The sequence below is a fragment of the Scyliorhinus canicula genome, chromosome 1 (assembly GCF_902713615.1).
Source record: "Scyliorhinus canicula chromosome 1, sScyCan1.1, whole genome shotgun sequence".
Taxonomy (NCBI): Eukaryota; Metazoa; Chordata; class Chondrichthyes; order Carcharhiniformes; family Scyliorhinidae; genus Scyliorhinus; species Scyliorhinus canicula.
In genome coordinates, this window is record NC_052146.1 from 6282975 (window position 1) to 6295676 (window position 12702).

At 43.5% G+C, this 12702-nt stretch overlaps 1 protein-coding gene across 12 annotated transcripts in view; it reads left to right on the forward strand.

The window, feature by feature from the left end:
* ep400 (E1A binding protein p400) overlaps positions 1-12702 on the forward strand; it is a 197429-nt gene that overhangs the window by 78033 nt on the left and 106694 nt on the right. For all 12 annotated transcript variants that reach the window (XM_038803932.1, XM_038804131.1, XM_038804405.1 and 9 more), the window contains 14 exons: positions 1086-1226; positions 3499-3580; positions 3741-3790; positions 4462-4534; positions 4623-4712; positions 5533-5649; positions 5835-6040; positions 6128-6305; positions 7855-7991; positions 8859-9028; positions 9831-10005; positions 10817-10953; positions 11979-12165; positions 12255-12424. In XM_038803932.1, coding sequence (XP_038659860.1) covers positions 1086-1226; positions 3499-3580; positions 3741-3790; positions 4462-4534; positions 4623-4712; positions 5533-5649; positions 5835-6040; positions 6128-6305; positions 7855-7991; positions 8859-9028; positions 9831-10005; positions 10817-10953; positions 11979-12165; positions 12255-12424 — 1913 coding nt within the window. The remainder of the gene's footprint in view (positions 1-1085; positions 1227-3498; positions 3581-3740; positions 3791-4461; positions 4535-4622; positions 4713-5532; positions 5650-5834; positions 6041-6127; positions 6306-7854; positions 7992-8858; positions 9029-9830; positions 10006-10816; positions 10954-11978; positions 12166-12254; positions 12425-12702) is intronic.

Consider the following 12702-nt stretch of genomic DNA (forward strand, 5'->3'; position numbering starts at 1 on the left):
GGCTTTTGACAAAGTCCCACGTGAGAGATTAGTGTGTAAAATTAAAGTGGGTGGGATTGGGATTAGTGTATTGCGATGGATAGAAAACTGGTTGGCAGACAGGAAACGAAGAGCAGGAATTAACGGGTAGTTTTCCAAATTGCAGACCGGGTAATGTAGATAAATGTGAGGTTTTCCACTTTGCTATCAAAAACAGGAAGGTAGATTGAGAGGGGGGAGTGCGCAACGAGTTCTTGTATAGCTCTGGCTGAAAGTAAGCATGTATGTGTAGTAGTAAAGAAGGCAAATGGTATGTTGGCCTTTATAGCGAGATGATTTCAAGTACAGGAACAGGGATGTCTTGCTGCAATTATATAGGGCCTTGGTGAGACCTGGAATATTGTGTGCAGTTTTGGCCTCTTTATCTGAACAAGGATGTTCTTGCTATTGAGGGAGTGCAGCGAAGGTTTACCAGACTGATTCCTGGGAGGGCGGGACTGATGTATGAGATTGTTCGGAGTATATTCACTGGAGTTGAGAAGAATGAGGGTGGGGGGGGGTAGGGATCTCATAGAAACCCTCAAAATTCTAACAAGGTTAGACAGGGTAGATGTAGGAAGGGTGTTCCCGATGGTGGGCGAGTCCAGAACCAGGGGTCAGAGTCTGAGGATGCCTGGTAAACCATTTAGGGCTGAGATGAGGAGAGAGTGGTGACCCTGTGGAATTCGCTACCACAGAAAGAATTTGAGGCTAAAACAATTGTATGTTGTCAAGAGGATTTAAGTATAGCCCTTGGAGCTAACGGGATCAAAGGATATGGAGGGAAAGTGGGAACAGGTTCCTGAGTTGGATGATCAGCCATGATCATAATGAATGGCAGAGCAGGCTTGAAGGGCCGAATGGCCTCCTGCTTCTATTTCCTATGTTTCTATGTTAAACATTAGCATTGTACATTTAAGTATTATAAACAGCCACTTTGAAAGGGGCATGCATTTTACAGTACAATAAATTCCTCTCGCTGTTTTTATTAACTTACAATTTAGATTATGATGATATTGTTTCTTAAAAAAAAAAGGCAGCCTTCAGTAATCCTTTTTTGTGACCAGCTTGCACGAACTGTTGTGCGTCATCATGAAGAACAGAAGCTGAATGAAGAAAGAGCTAAAAGAGAAGAACATGCCAAACTAAGACGCAAAGCTGCTTCAGTTGCTCGGGATGTACTGCAATTTTGGTGTAATATTGAAAAGGTAAAATATTTAAATATTCACCATCATTACTGAAGACCCCTTGAGCTTTCATCAGCCACAGGTATGAAGATATGTTCCAAAAAGTGCCAGAAATGCCACCTGAAATATAAACTCTTGTCAGGATTCCCAAATCATGCCTGGCAACCTGTCAGGCTTATTTGGCATTTTGAGAAGTCTAAAAGCTGTTCAACCAAAATTGGTGCCAGTAATCTCTTGGTGATGTTTTGTCATGTATGTTGCGGAGACCATAATATATAGAAAGCATTGAGCACCCCAAATTAACATTACCTCCATCATTGGTGACTGTACCTTTAACTGCCTAGTCTCCAAGTCCTAGTATTGCCTCGCTAAATTGCTTGTGCCCCATTTAAGACCCTCCTTAAAATCTATCTCTTCGACCAGGCTTTTGGGCACCTGTTTTAATATCTTGTTGCGTACTCCGTTCCAAATTAATTTGTGGGATCTGGGTGTCGCTGGCTAGGTGAGCATTTATTGCCCATCATGAATTGCCCTTAAGAAGGTGGTGGTGAGCTGCCCTCTTAAACTATTGCAGTCCAAGTGGTATAGGTACATCCACAGTGCTGCTACGGAGGGAGTCCCAGGATTTTGATCCAGTGGCAGTGAAGTAACGGCGATATGTTTTCAAGTCAGGATGGTGGGTGGATTGGAGGGGAACTTGCGGGTGGTGATATTCCCATGCATCTGCTGCCCTTGTCCTAGATGGTCATGGATGTGGATTTGAAAGGTGCTGTCTAAGGAGTTTGGCGAGTTGCAGCATTGGATCTTGTCGATGGTACACACAACTGCCATTGTGCGATGGTGGTGAAGGGGCTGAATGGTCAACCGGGCTGTTTTGTCCTGGATGGTGTCGAGCTTCTTGAGTGTTGTTGGAGCTGCACTCATCCAGGCAAGTGTGGAGAGTATTCCATCACACTGCTGCTTTGTAGATGGTTGATGGCTTTTTGGGGGGAGGGGGGGCAGAGCCGGAGCCGGAGGTGAGTTACTCTCCGCAGAATCCCAGCCTCTGACCTGCCCTGATAGCCTCAGTATTTATGTGGCTGGTCCAGTTCAGTTTCTAGTCGATGGTAACCAACAGGATGTTGGCAATAGGGGATTCAGTGATGGTGATGCCATAGAATGTCACGGGGCGATGATGGTCAGATTCTATCTGTGTGGCATGAATGTTGCCCGACACTTTTCAGCCAAGCCTGGATATTGTCCAGGTCTTGCTGCATTTGGACATAGACTGCTTCATTATCTGAGGAGTCACGAATGGTGCTGAACATGGTGCAGTCATCAACGAACATCCCCACTTCTGACCTTATGATGGAAGGAAGGTCATTGATGAAGCAGCTGAAGATTGTTGGGCTGAGGACACTACCTTGAGGAACTCCTACAGTGATGTCCTGGAGCTGAGATGATTGACCTCCAACCACCAGAACCATCTTCCTTTGTGTCAGGTTTGACTCCATCCAGTGGAGAGCTTTTTCCCCCTGATTCCCATTGACTTTACTGCTATGAAATGCTTTGCGACATTTAACTATAAAAAAAAGTGCTATATTAATGCAAGTAGTCGTTACTGATGTGCACGAACTAGGTAATTGATGTGGTTGTTTGGCTGAGTAATCAAGTGTTGCGATTCGCCAGGTTTGCTTCGGTACTGTTGGATTTGGCTGATTATCGATTCACAGATTGCAACTTTGAGACATCCTTGCAACAGGGCAGATGCCGCAGCTCCTGGAGTGAAGATAGAGGAATCTTTCCTGGTGTGATGAGGCGATTGTGTAAAGTGAACACAGCATCATCTGTTTACCTTGATCAGGCATTTGTGGGGAGTTGGGTTGAGGGCAAGAAATGACCTTGGAAGTCCAATGGATTTGAGCAAGTGGCTAGGTATTTGCGCTTATTGGAGTCTAATGGGAACTGTAAACTGTGCCATCACTGTTCTTCCTGCAGTCTTGACTTTAAACCTCTGTCTCACTCTCTCTCTCTCTCTCTTTTAAGACCCACCACATTGACCAAGCTTTTGGCCAACCCTCATAATATCCTTAACATCCATTTCTGCCCGATTGTGTCTCTCTCTATAATGTGTCCTGAGCTGTTCTATATTAAAGGCACCACGTAAATGCCATTGTTTGTGTTTTCTAGCACCTTGGGGGTGAGATCTTCTAGGGTAATCGGTTTTTCTCATGGAGACCATGGTAATGTAAATAATGGCTCCTGTGCAGATTGGGGGAAGGCTGCCTTTTAAAATTTTGGATTTTCTTTTCAGGTTGTAGAAGTTAAATTGCAACTTTATATGGAAGAAGAGAGGAGAAAATCATTGCACCTACGAAGGGAATCAGCAAACCAAGGTTAAGAATGTAGTTCGGTATTTAAAAAAAAGAATGATTGGATTGATGTGTGGGCAGTTTCCAGCCCAAAGAGCAAACATATCAAAGTTATTCGTTGACTTTAAAATTGGATACATTTTAAGAGTACTGTATTTGTAATATTCGGCCATTCTCGTTTCAGGTCAAAACTCTGTATCTCCATGGCCCAAGCCAGAAAAGCTGAGTGACATGGTAAGTTTCCAAATGAATCAATTGGGGCTGGTTTAGCTCACCAGGCTAAATCGCTGGCTTTTAAAATAGACCAAGCAGGTCAGCAGCACGGTTCAATTCCCGTACCAGCCTCCCCGGACAGGCGCCGGAATGTGGCGACTAGGGGCTTTTCACAGTAACTTCATTGAAGCCTACTCGTGACAATAAGCAATTTTAATTTTTCATTTTCATTTCATTTCATTTTCATTTCATTTCATTTTGTATATTAAACTGGGTTAGACTGTAATGTTACAGGAGCTTTTACAGGCTCCAGTCCAGTATGTATAACAAGGTTTTGATAAAGGATTAAACCAATTATCATTGTGATTTCTGCATCTGGGGCTGTTTAGCACAAGGCTAAATCGCTGGCTTCGAAAGCAGACCAAGGCAGGCCAGCATGGTTTGATTCCCGTAACAGCCTCCCCGAACAGGCGCCGGAATGTGGCGACTAGGGGCTTTTCACAGTAACTTCATTTGAAGTCTATTTGTGACAATAAGCGATTTTCATTCATTTCATTCATTTAAACAAATAATGGACTTATCATCAACATGCAGTACTTCAACTTTTAGTGAAGAAGTTTTTTATTTTAATCCTTGCAACGGTTAAAGCATGAAAAATGCTGATGTGTGGATTGTTTGTTTTTAATTTATAGGATCCATTGGGCAGTGAAAGCAACAGAAAGGTCACTGATTCATTTGGTGGGGTTGAGGCTGCTGGGGAAGCAGGTTTGTTGATTTTATGTTCCTACCTGCCACTAAAGGGTCTGCCTGCTTGGAAATGAAACTAAAACTGTGCGCCGACTTTCATTTTCAGTGGAAGACTGTGAAGAGACCATCGAAGAACAGGAGGCCGTTGAAGGCATTGTTGACCATCAGTCAGAATTGGCCGATTTAGCCAAGCAAGGTAATCAGGCCGCTTTCATCACTGAAGAGCCCTGGGAGAGAGTGCAACGGGGATTCACCACTATGATGCTGTACTGTGAAGAGTTAAATTATGAAACGTGTTGCATAAACTTAGCTTGTATTCCTTTGCGTTTAGATGGACGAAAGGTCATTTAATTGAGGCATTTAAATCACAGAAAAATATTTTGGTAGCCCAGTGGTTAGCACTTTTGCTACACAGCTCCAGGGTCCCGGGTTGGATTCCCGCTTGGGTCACTGCCTGTGCAGAGTCGGCACGTTCTCCCCATGTCTGCGTGGGTTTCCTCCGGGCGCACTGGTTTCCTCCCACAAGTCCCGAAAGACGTGTTTGTTAGGTGAATTGGACATTCTGAATTCTCCCTGTGTGCCTGAACAGGTGCTGGAGTGTGGTGACTAGGGGCTTTTCACAGTAACTTCATAGCAGTGTGTTAATGTAAGCCTTCTTGTGACACTAATATAGATTATTATTATATTTTCTCTGGGAATCAGAATCAAGAATGCTTGGATATAACATTTAAATTAGAGCTCGGTCATTTGGAGAGAAATCAGGAAACCCTTTTTTATGCATAAATCTGTAAATCTCTCCCTTAGTCGGCTGTGGTTGCTGCCGAGCGATTAGGAATTTTCAAGACCCGAGATAGTTTTTTTGATGGGTAGGGGAATCGAGGGATGTGTAGCTAAAGTAAGTAAATGGAGTTCAGATATGGATCAGCCATGATCTAATGAATAGTGAGTAGCCTCCAGGAACTGAATAGCCTAATGTTCCTATTTTCAAGTGCAATTATTATTTAATTTGTTTCCAGCTGAAATTCCTCTGGAAGATCTTGTCCGTCAGTACGCCAGTGCTTATTCAGAAAACTTTAACTGGCCAGCTCCGGATTCTTCTGATAGTGAAGATGACGACTATGAGGAGGACGAAGGTACGTCACCTGCTAAAGTGCACTAGGAAGATTGGTGAATGAGTAGAATTAATATGCAACTTGACCAGTGCGTGAATATAAAGCTTGTTTCCTCAGTTTTCCCCGTTCCAGTAATTAACACAAACCACTTTTGGTATTTTGCAACTCAGTTTATGGTGGGAACTAATGAGACTCTTGTGTTTCAGAAATGGAAGAAGAGTTTGCTGCTGAATTTGACAGCCTGGAGCAAGAGGTGGCAATTGATTCCCTGCTGAGCGTAGACCAGTACAGGGCAGTGGAGAGAGTAAATACCAATCCAGCTGAGGGCAGGAGGCCAAGAAAGGACATTGCTGAGGTTTCCGCTGCTGCGGAACCCCTCCTGCCGAAGGGCACAGCTCGTTATGCATCCTCGGTAATTGTCTTTCTTGGGAAAGATTGTGCAGCCAAGTGTCTTTCTGATGCACTGGTGTATTCAGTGTACAAACCTTTTCTTTGACAGGTGAGAAATGCTGCTCCTTTCTTGCTTCATGGGACTCTCCGGGAATATCAGCAGATTGGTATTGATTGGTTAGCTGCTTTGCATAGAAGAAAACTAAATGGGATTTTGGCTGATGATTCTCGATTAGGCAAGACTGTGCAGATCATTGGTTTTCTCGCGCACCTCGCTGCGAATGAAGGTAAGACAGCTGCAAGAAGGATAAATACAGAACTCCGATCTGAGTATTTTCAGCAAGCAAGCTGCAATCTGATTTCTTTGATACAAAAGAATTGAAAATGCACACTTGTGTTTTGGGAAGACAGTTTTTATATATATATAAATTTAGAGCACCCAATTCTTTTTTACCAATTAAGCGGCAATTTAGCGTGGCCAATGCGCCTACCCTACACATCTTTTTGGGTTGTGGGGGTGTAAACTCCACACGGACAGTGACCCGGGTCGGGGTGGAACCTGGGACCTCAGCGCCGTCAGGCAGCAGCGCTAACCACTGCGCCACCGCGCTGCCCTCTTTTGGGAGGACAGTTAAACATGCTGGCAGATCAGTCAAATGGGTTTGGTGATATTGGCCAGTTTGGCAGCTTTGCTGGTGCGCCTATCTCCTGTTGTTTTCAGTCTATATTCAGACTGAATGTAGGTCTTCTTTTGTTCTTTAAAACAGAACAACTTGCATTCATACTGTGACATTGAAACCTACAGGACATTGCAAATTCTTTATAGCATTTGAAGTATTTCAAATAGGGTCAGTGTTGTAATGTAGAAAAAGACAACAGCCAATTTGCGCAGAGCAAAGTTACACAAATGGAAATTAAATAAGTGACCATATCATTTGTTTTCAGTGTTGTCTGTTTAGGGCCGGGATATTCCTTTGCTGCTTTTCAAATAGAAGTTGTGGGATCTTTCACCTCTGCCTGGAAGGATAAATGGGACAGTGGTTTAATGTCTCATCTGAAAATGACACTTTTGGCACTGCAGCATTCCTTCTGTACTGCACTGGGAGAGTCAACCTAGAATTTTCTTAGTGCTTGTGGAAGGGGCTGGATTAGCACACTGGGCTAAATCGCTGGCTTTTGAAACAGGCCAGCAGCACGGTTCAATTCCTGTACCAGCCTCGCCGAACAGGCGCCAGAATGTGGCGACTAGGGTCTTTTCACAGTAACTTCATTGAAGACTACTCGTGACAATAAGCGATTTTCATTTTCATTTCATTTCATTTCAAATAGTAGCAAGGGTCAAGTACTTGACATCCACTTTGAATTTTATTAACATTTTTGCCACAATAAGTAATGTCACTCCCATTTCTTCAGGCCCACCCCACACCCCATTGCTGCAGATTGATCAGCTTCAGTCGATTGTTGTCACATTCGCTGAGCTAGAAATGGTACCTGCACATATTTGTGCACTAAGCAGTTTGTCTTCTGTGTGAAGCAAGAGCAGAAAATGACTTAAAACTGGACAGCAAATCATTAAACATCTGAAAGAGGGAGAGAGGCGAACGTTGCACTTGTGACCTGACATCAGAATTGACTTGATTTGGGAATATGCATCGGCTTTGTGGTCTTTTTGTTTTGGAAGAATCTTTGTTCTTTTTAAAGTTTTGTCGGCTTCCAATTTGAAATAAGCTATTCAACCAATGCGTTTAAGCTAATTTAGCATTGAGAAATGTTGAATCTATTAATGCAGCAGTGCCTAGAAATTTGAATGTGCTTTCCATGTTTTTGGACCTCAAGGCATCTGGGGTCCACACCTTGTTGTGGTGCGAACTTGTAAAATGCTGAATTGGGAAATGGAATTCAAACGGTGGTGTCCGGGTCTCAAAACCATGATGTACTTTGGCACAAGGAAAGAACGTAGAGTGAAAAGAGAGGTAATGTTTTATTCATTAATTTGTTTCACTTGTAACTATCGGGAAAGATTGGAAAAACCCGGGGCTGTTTTATTCTCCAAAACGGAGTTGGCTGAGGAGTGACCTGTAGAGGTCTTTTTCAATCATTCGAGGATTCAATAGAGCAGATATAAAGATGATGTTTTCAGTTGTGGGGGAGACCAGAACTAGGGATAATAAATATGCGATAGCTACTGAGGACTCCAAAAAAAATGTAAGAGGAACTTCTTTACACAGGAAGTGGTTAGAATGTGGAACTTGCGACCCCAATGAGTGGTCGAGTTGAATAGCAGAGAGGAATTTAAGGGTAGAATCATAGAATCCCTACAGTGCAGAAAGGAGGCCATTCAGCCCATCGGGTCGGCACCAGCCCTCCGAAGGAGTCGCCCACCCAGGACCGCCCAATCTTCTGGACACTAAGGGGCAATTTAGTATGGCCAATCCACCCAACCAGCACATCTTTGGACTGTGGGAGGAAACCGGAGCACCCGGAGGAAACCCACACAATCACTCGAGGTCAGAATCAAACCCGAGCTGGTGCTGTGAAGCAGCAGAGCTAACCACTGTGCCATCCCTAAGCTGGATAAACACGAGGGAGAAAGCAGTACAAAAATGCGTTGATGGGTTTAGATGAAACTCGGCGGGAGGTGGCCTGTGGATAGCATAAACACTGGCTTGGACAGGTTGGACTGAGCGGCCTGTTTCTGTGCATTATAATTCTAAGTAATTCCATTGCTAAGAGCATTAATATATTATGCCTTTTTAAAATAAAAGCCCTTGATCTATATCAAATGATTTTTAAAACGTAGTTGGGAACAGAGGAGATAACCCCACATTTCTCGTTCGCAGTATTGGATGAAGCCCAATTCCTTCCACGTGTGTATCACCTCATACAAGCTGCTGCTAAAGGACCACCAAGCTTTCCGAAGGAAGAGGTGGAAGTACCTAATACTGGACGAGGTCCAGCAGCTCAGGAACACTACTGAACGGCACTGGGAGGCCCTATTCAACCTCAAGAGGTCTGTGTCATGCGCGTTTGTGTTTAATAAATCAGCAACTAGCTTCACTTAACACTGGTTCTGTTAAGGCACGGCTAATTTAAGGGAATGCATCTCTGTTCATGAGCATACTTCTATCACTGAATACAGGTGTGTTGATATTGATGCATTAAAGATGATTAAAGGATTTAGTGTGTTACATGGTGCATTTTTGCAGCAATAATGCGCTGTGAGACTGGGTTGTATAGGAGATTGCGGGATTATATGAATTAATAAGTTGATTAAAAGTTTATTTGGGTGGTTAGAGCGAGAAAGAAGTCCAGAAGGAGATACAGTCTTAAAATTGGAGCGAGGCCTGTGAGGAAGCACTTCCTCACCCAATGGGTTGTGGAGATCTGGAATTAACCATCTCTTAAAGAACTGTTGAGGATAGGGGCCAATTGAAAAGTTACAAAACTTTGGTTGATAGATTTTTGTTGGAGAACTATTAAGAGTTACAGGACCAATGTGAGTAAACTGGGAATTAAGATGGAGATCAGCCATATCTAATTGAGAAGCAGAACAGGCTTGTGGTGGATGGCCTCCTGTTCCTTGCTTCCTGAACTACACAAGCTTTATTGTCAGTTTGTTAGTGTGACGCAGAGCCATCTTGATTGGAGAGTCCCAGGTTTTTAAAAATTAATTTCTGGGACGTGGCCGTCGCTGGCTAGGCCAGCATTTGATAGGTTCTGATAGAATATTTTAAATTCTGGTCAATTACATTTTTTGAATGGCGATGGAATACAAATGGGTGAATTGTTCAGCCAACTGTTCCACTTTTTAGTCAGCAGCGTCTGCTTTTGATTGGAGCTCCCTTACAAAACACCCCGATGGAACTGTGGACTATGATGCACTTCCTGCTGCCTGGAATTTCCAGATCCTACCTTGATTTCCCGGTGAAGGTTGGCACGGATGAAAACCAAGACTATTGCCACAAATTGGTGATAAGAATGCATAGGGTAAGTGCAACTGCTGGTTTAATTTGGATGAGAAAATGGCAGGGTGGGCGGGGGTCTTGTCAGAAAATCCGACTGTGGAATTTCCTGGCATTCCAGCATCCGGTGTCTCTAAGCAGTCAGCTATGGACTTGTGCCCATGACTTGGGACTGGCTGAAAAAGTGGCAAGTGGTAACGGTGTGTTTCTCTCGTGGGAAGGACAACACTGTGACGTGCTGCATTTTCTAGAACCCGGTTCAGGACTTTGCGAGTTTTAGAAGAGATCGAGTGTCTTTCACTTTCGTTAATACAATCTACTTTGCACAAAGTGGCTAAGGGAGTGAGACTGGTTGCTGCAGTAGGACATATGCCTTCCCTTGACACAGGAATCATCAAACTCAAAGGGAAATGGTTGCCTTTATTGTCATGGTTACTCCACACAATGCAGTGATTGAATGCAGTACATTTATACAGTATTAAGCCAACAAATAGACATTGACCAATTTCTGCATGTTTTTTTCTTTCTTGTAAAAGTAATGTCACACGAGCATGCATTATAAAATGCATTTGGATAGCATTTAGAAGTCCGCCTCTACTCCTCATCTCGGGTTGCTTGGTGTTTCTGAAACCATGTTAATGACATCCCTCCCTCTCATTCACTCTCTCTGTCTGCCCCCCCCCCCCATTGTCCTTGTAAAATGTGTAGCAATATTTGCAGCAGGTTTGTCAGCAGCATCAAATAATTACATCTGCACTTTGTCTTTGATTTACATTGTTAATTGCAAACATTAAAATGTGCGTAGAATTGAAAAGTCCCTGTCTCTTCACCTTCAGATGATTCAACCATTCATCTTACGGCGATCAAAGAGGGATGTGGAGAAACAGCTGCCGAAGAAATATGAGCACATTCTGAAATGCTGCCTGTCAAAGAGGCAGAAAGTCATGTATGAAGATGTCATGTTCCAACCTGGGTAAGTAGTATCTTTCAAAATGATGCAAAATTGATGACGCTTACAAAACGCTCTTTGCTCTGTGTTGCTTTAGGATATCTGAATCTGTGCTGAGTTGTAATGTTTTGCATTTTCCGGCCTAACCTCCTTCATTTAGGGCTCCTTAGGCCATGGATTCCCTCCCTCCTGCTCACCTCTCCAATTTCTGTCTGGAGATTTAGGGTCAAATGAGGGTCTGGTTACAGCTCATCCAACTGACCATTCCGGTCTGAGTTTAGGGACTCTTTATCGGTAGACTATTAATTTAAATCAAAAATTTAGAGTACCCAATTCTTTTTTATTCCATTTAAGGGGCACTTTAGCGTGGCCAATCCACCCACCCTGCACATCTTTGAGTTGTGGGGGTGAGACCCACGCAAACACTGGGAGAATATACAAACTCCAAACGGACAGTGACCTGGGGCCGGGACTGAACCTGGGTCCTCGGTGCCGCGAGGCAGCCGTGCTAACCACTGCGCCACCGTGCCACCCTAATCGATAAGACTATTAAGACATGTTGGGCATTAGAGTCACAATTGACTCTCTCCCAGCCCGTAATCATACAACATGTTGCTCAGCCGGAGAATCGAGTTCCTCAGTCAAGGTTAATGTGCCAACTCCGTGGTAAATTTATAGAATCTTGATGGACACCACAGGGCAAGATCAAACTTTGGCTATCATTTAAAAAAAAATTTAGAGTCCAATTCATTTTTTCCAATTAAGGGGGCAATTTAGCATTCCTAATCCTGTCCTGCACATCTTTTGGGTTGTGGGGGCGAAACCCACGCAGATATGGGGAGAATGTGCAAACTCCACACGGACAGTGATCCAGAGCAGGGATCGAACCTGGGACCACTGCGTCCCCGTGCTGCCCTGAACCTTGGCTATCATATGTCCACTTTGATAGATAGAGGTAACAATGCTGGCTGAGGAACCTATCCACTTTTCTGTTTTGGGTTGCTAGTTTCTGATTATATGCTGATTTTAAAATCTCATCTAACCAACAGCACAATAGAAGCCCTGAGGTCTCGCCATTTTGTTAGTGTTCTTAACCTCCTGATGCAGCTGAGAAGGATATGTAATCATCCGAACCTGAAGTGCCCCAGGTCTGTCTGTTCAGCCTATGTGTTCCGAGCACTGCAGTACACAATTGCTTCTATAGTGTTGAAAGTGCTTGACTATGACCCTTGGAAGGTGAGTGTTGGAAGATTATTTTGCTTTCACTTGTTCTTGGTTGTCAGTAGGTGTCTCAAGATAACCGCCCGCTTTTCTTTCTCTTTAAGAACATTGACTTGTCTGCCTTCAATCTGACTGGAATCGAAAATAAACTGTCTCGATACGAGACTGAGACGGTTATTCCCAAACGGAAAGTGACGAGAAAACTCATTGAGGAAATCTACTACTCGCCAGATCTTCCACCTCGACCCAGACCAGTTAAAGTGAAAGTCAGCAAGTAGGTGGCTGCCTTCATTTTTATATCTTGCCTTTTTATCTAGAGGCCTAGAACTAAAGGGATAGAAGTTTTACTTGAGCTATACAAAGCCCGAGTTAGATCGCACCAGGATTAGTGTGTACTATCTTGTGAGCTGGGAGGGTTTTCCTTTTTGTTTTGTGAAAGATGTATCCATCAAGTCAGATGGTTTAGTTAATATGCATTAGTTATAATGAATGCAATTATTCCCACTTAAACAAGTAACTAGCACCCAAGTATCGACCTTAAGAACTTATTCA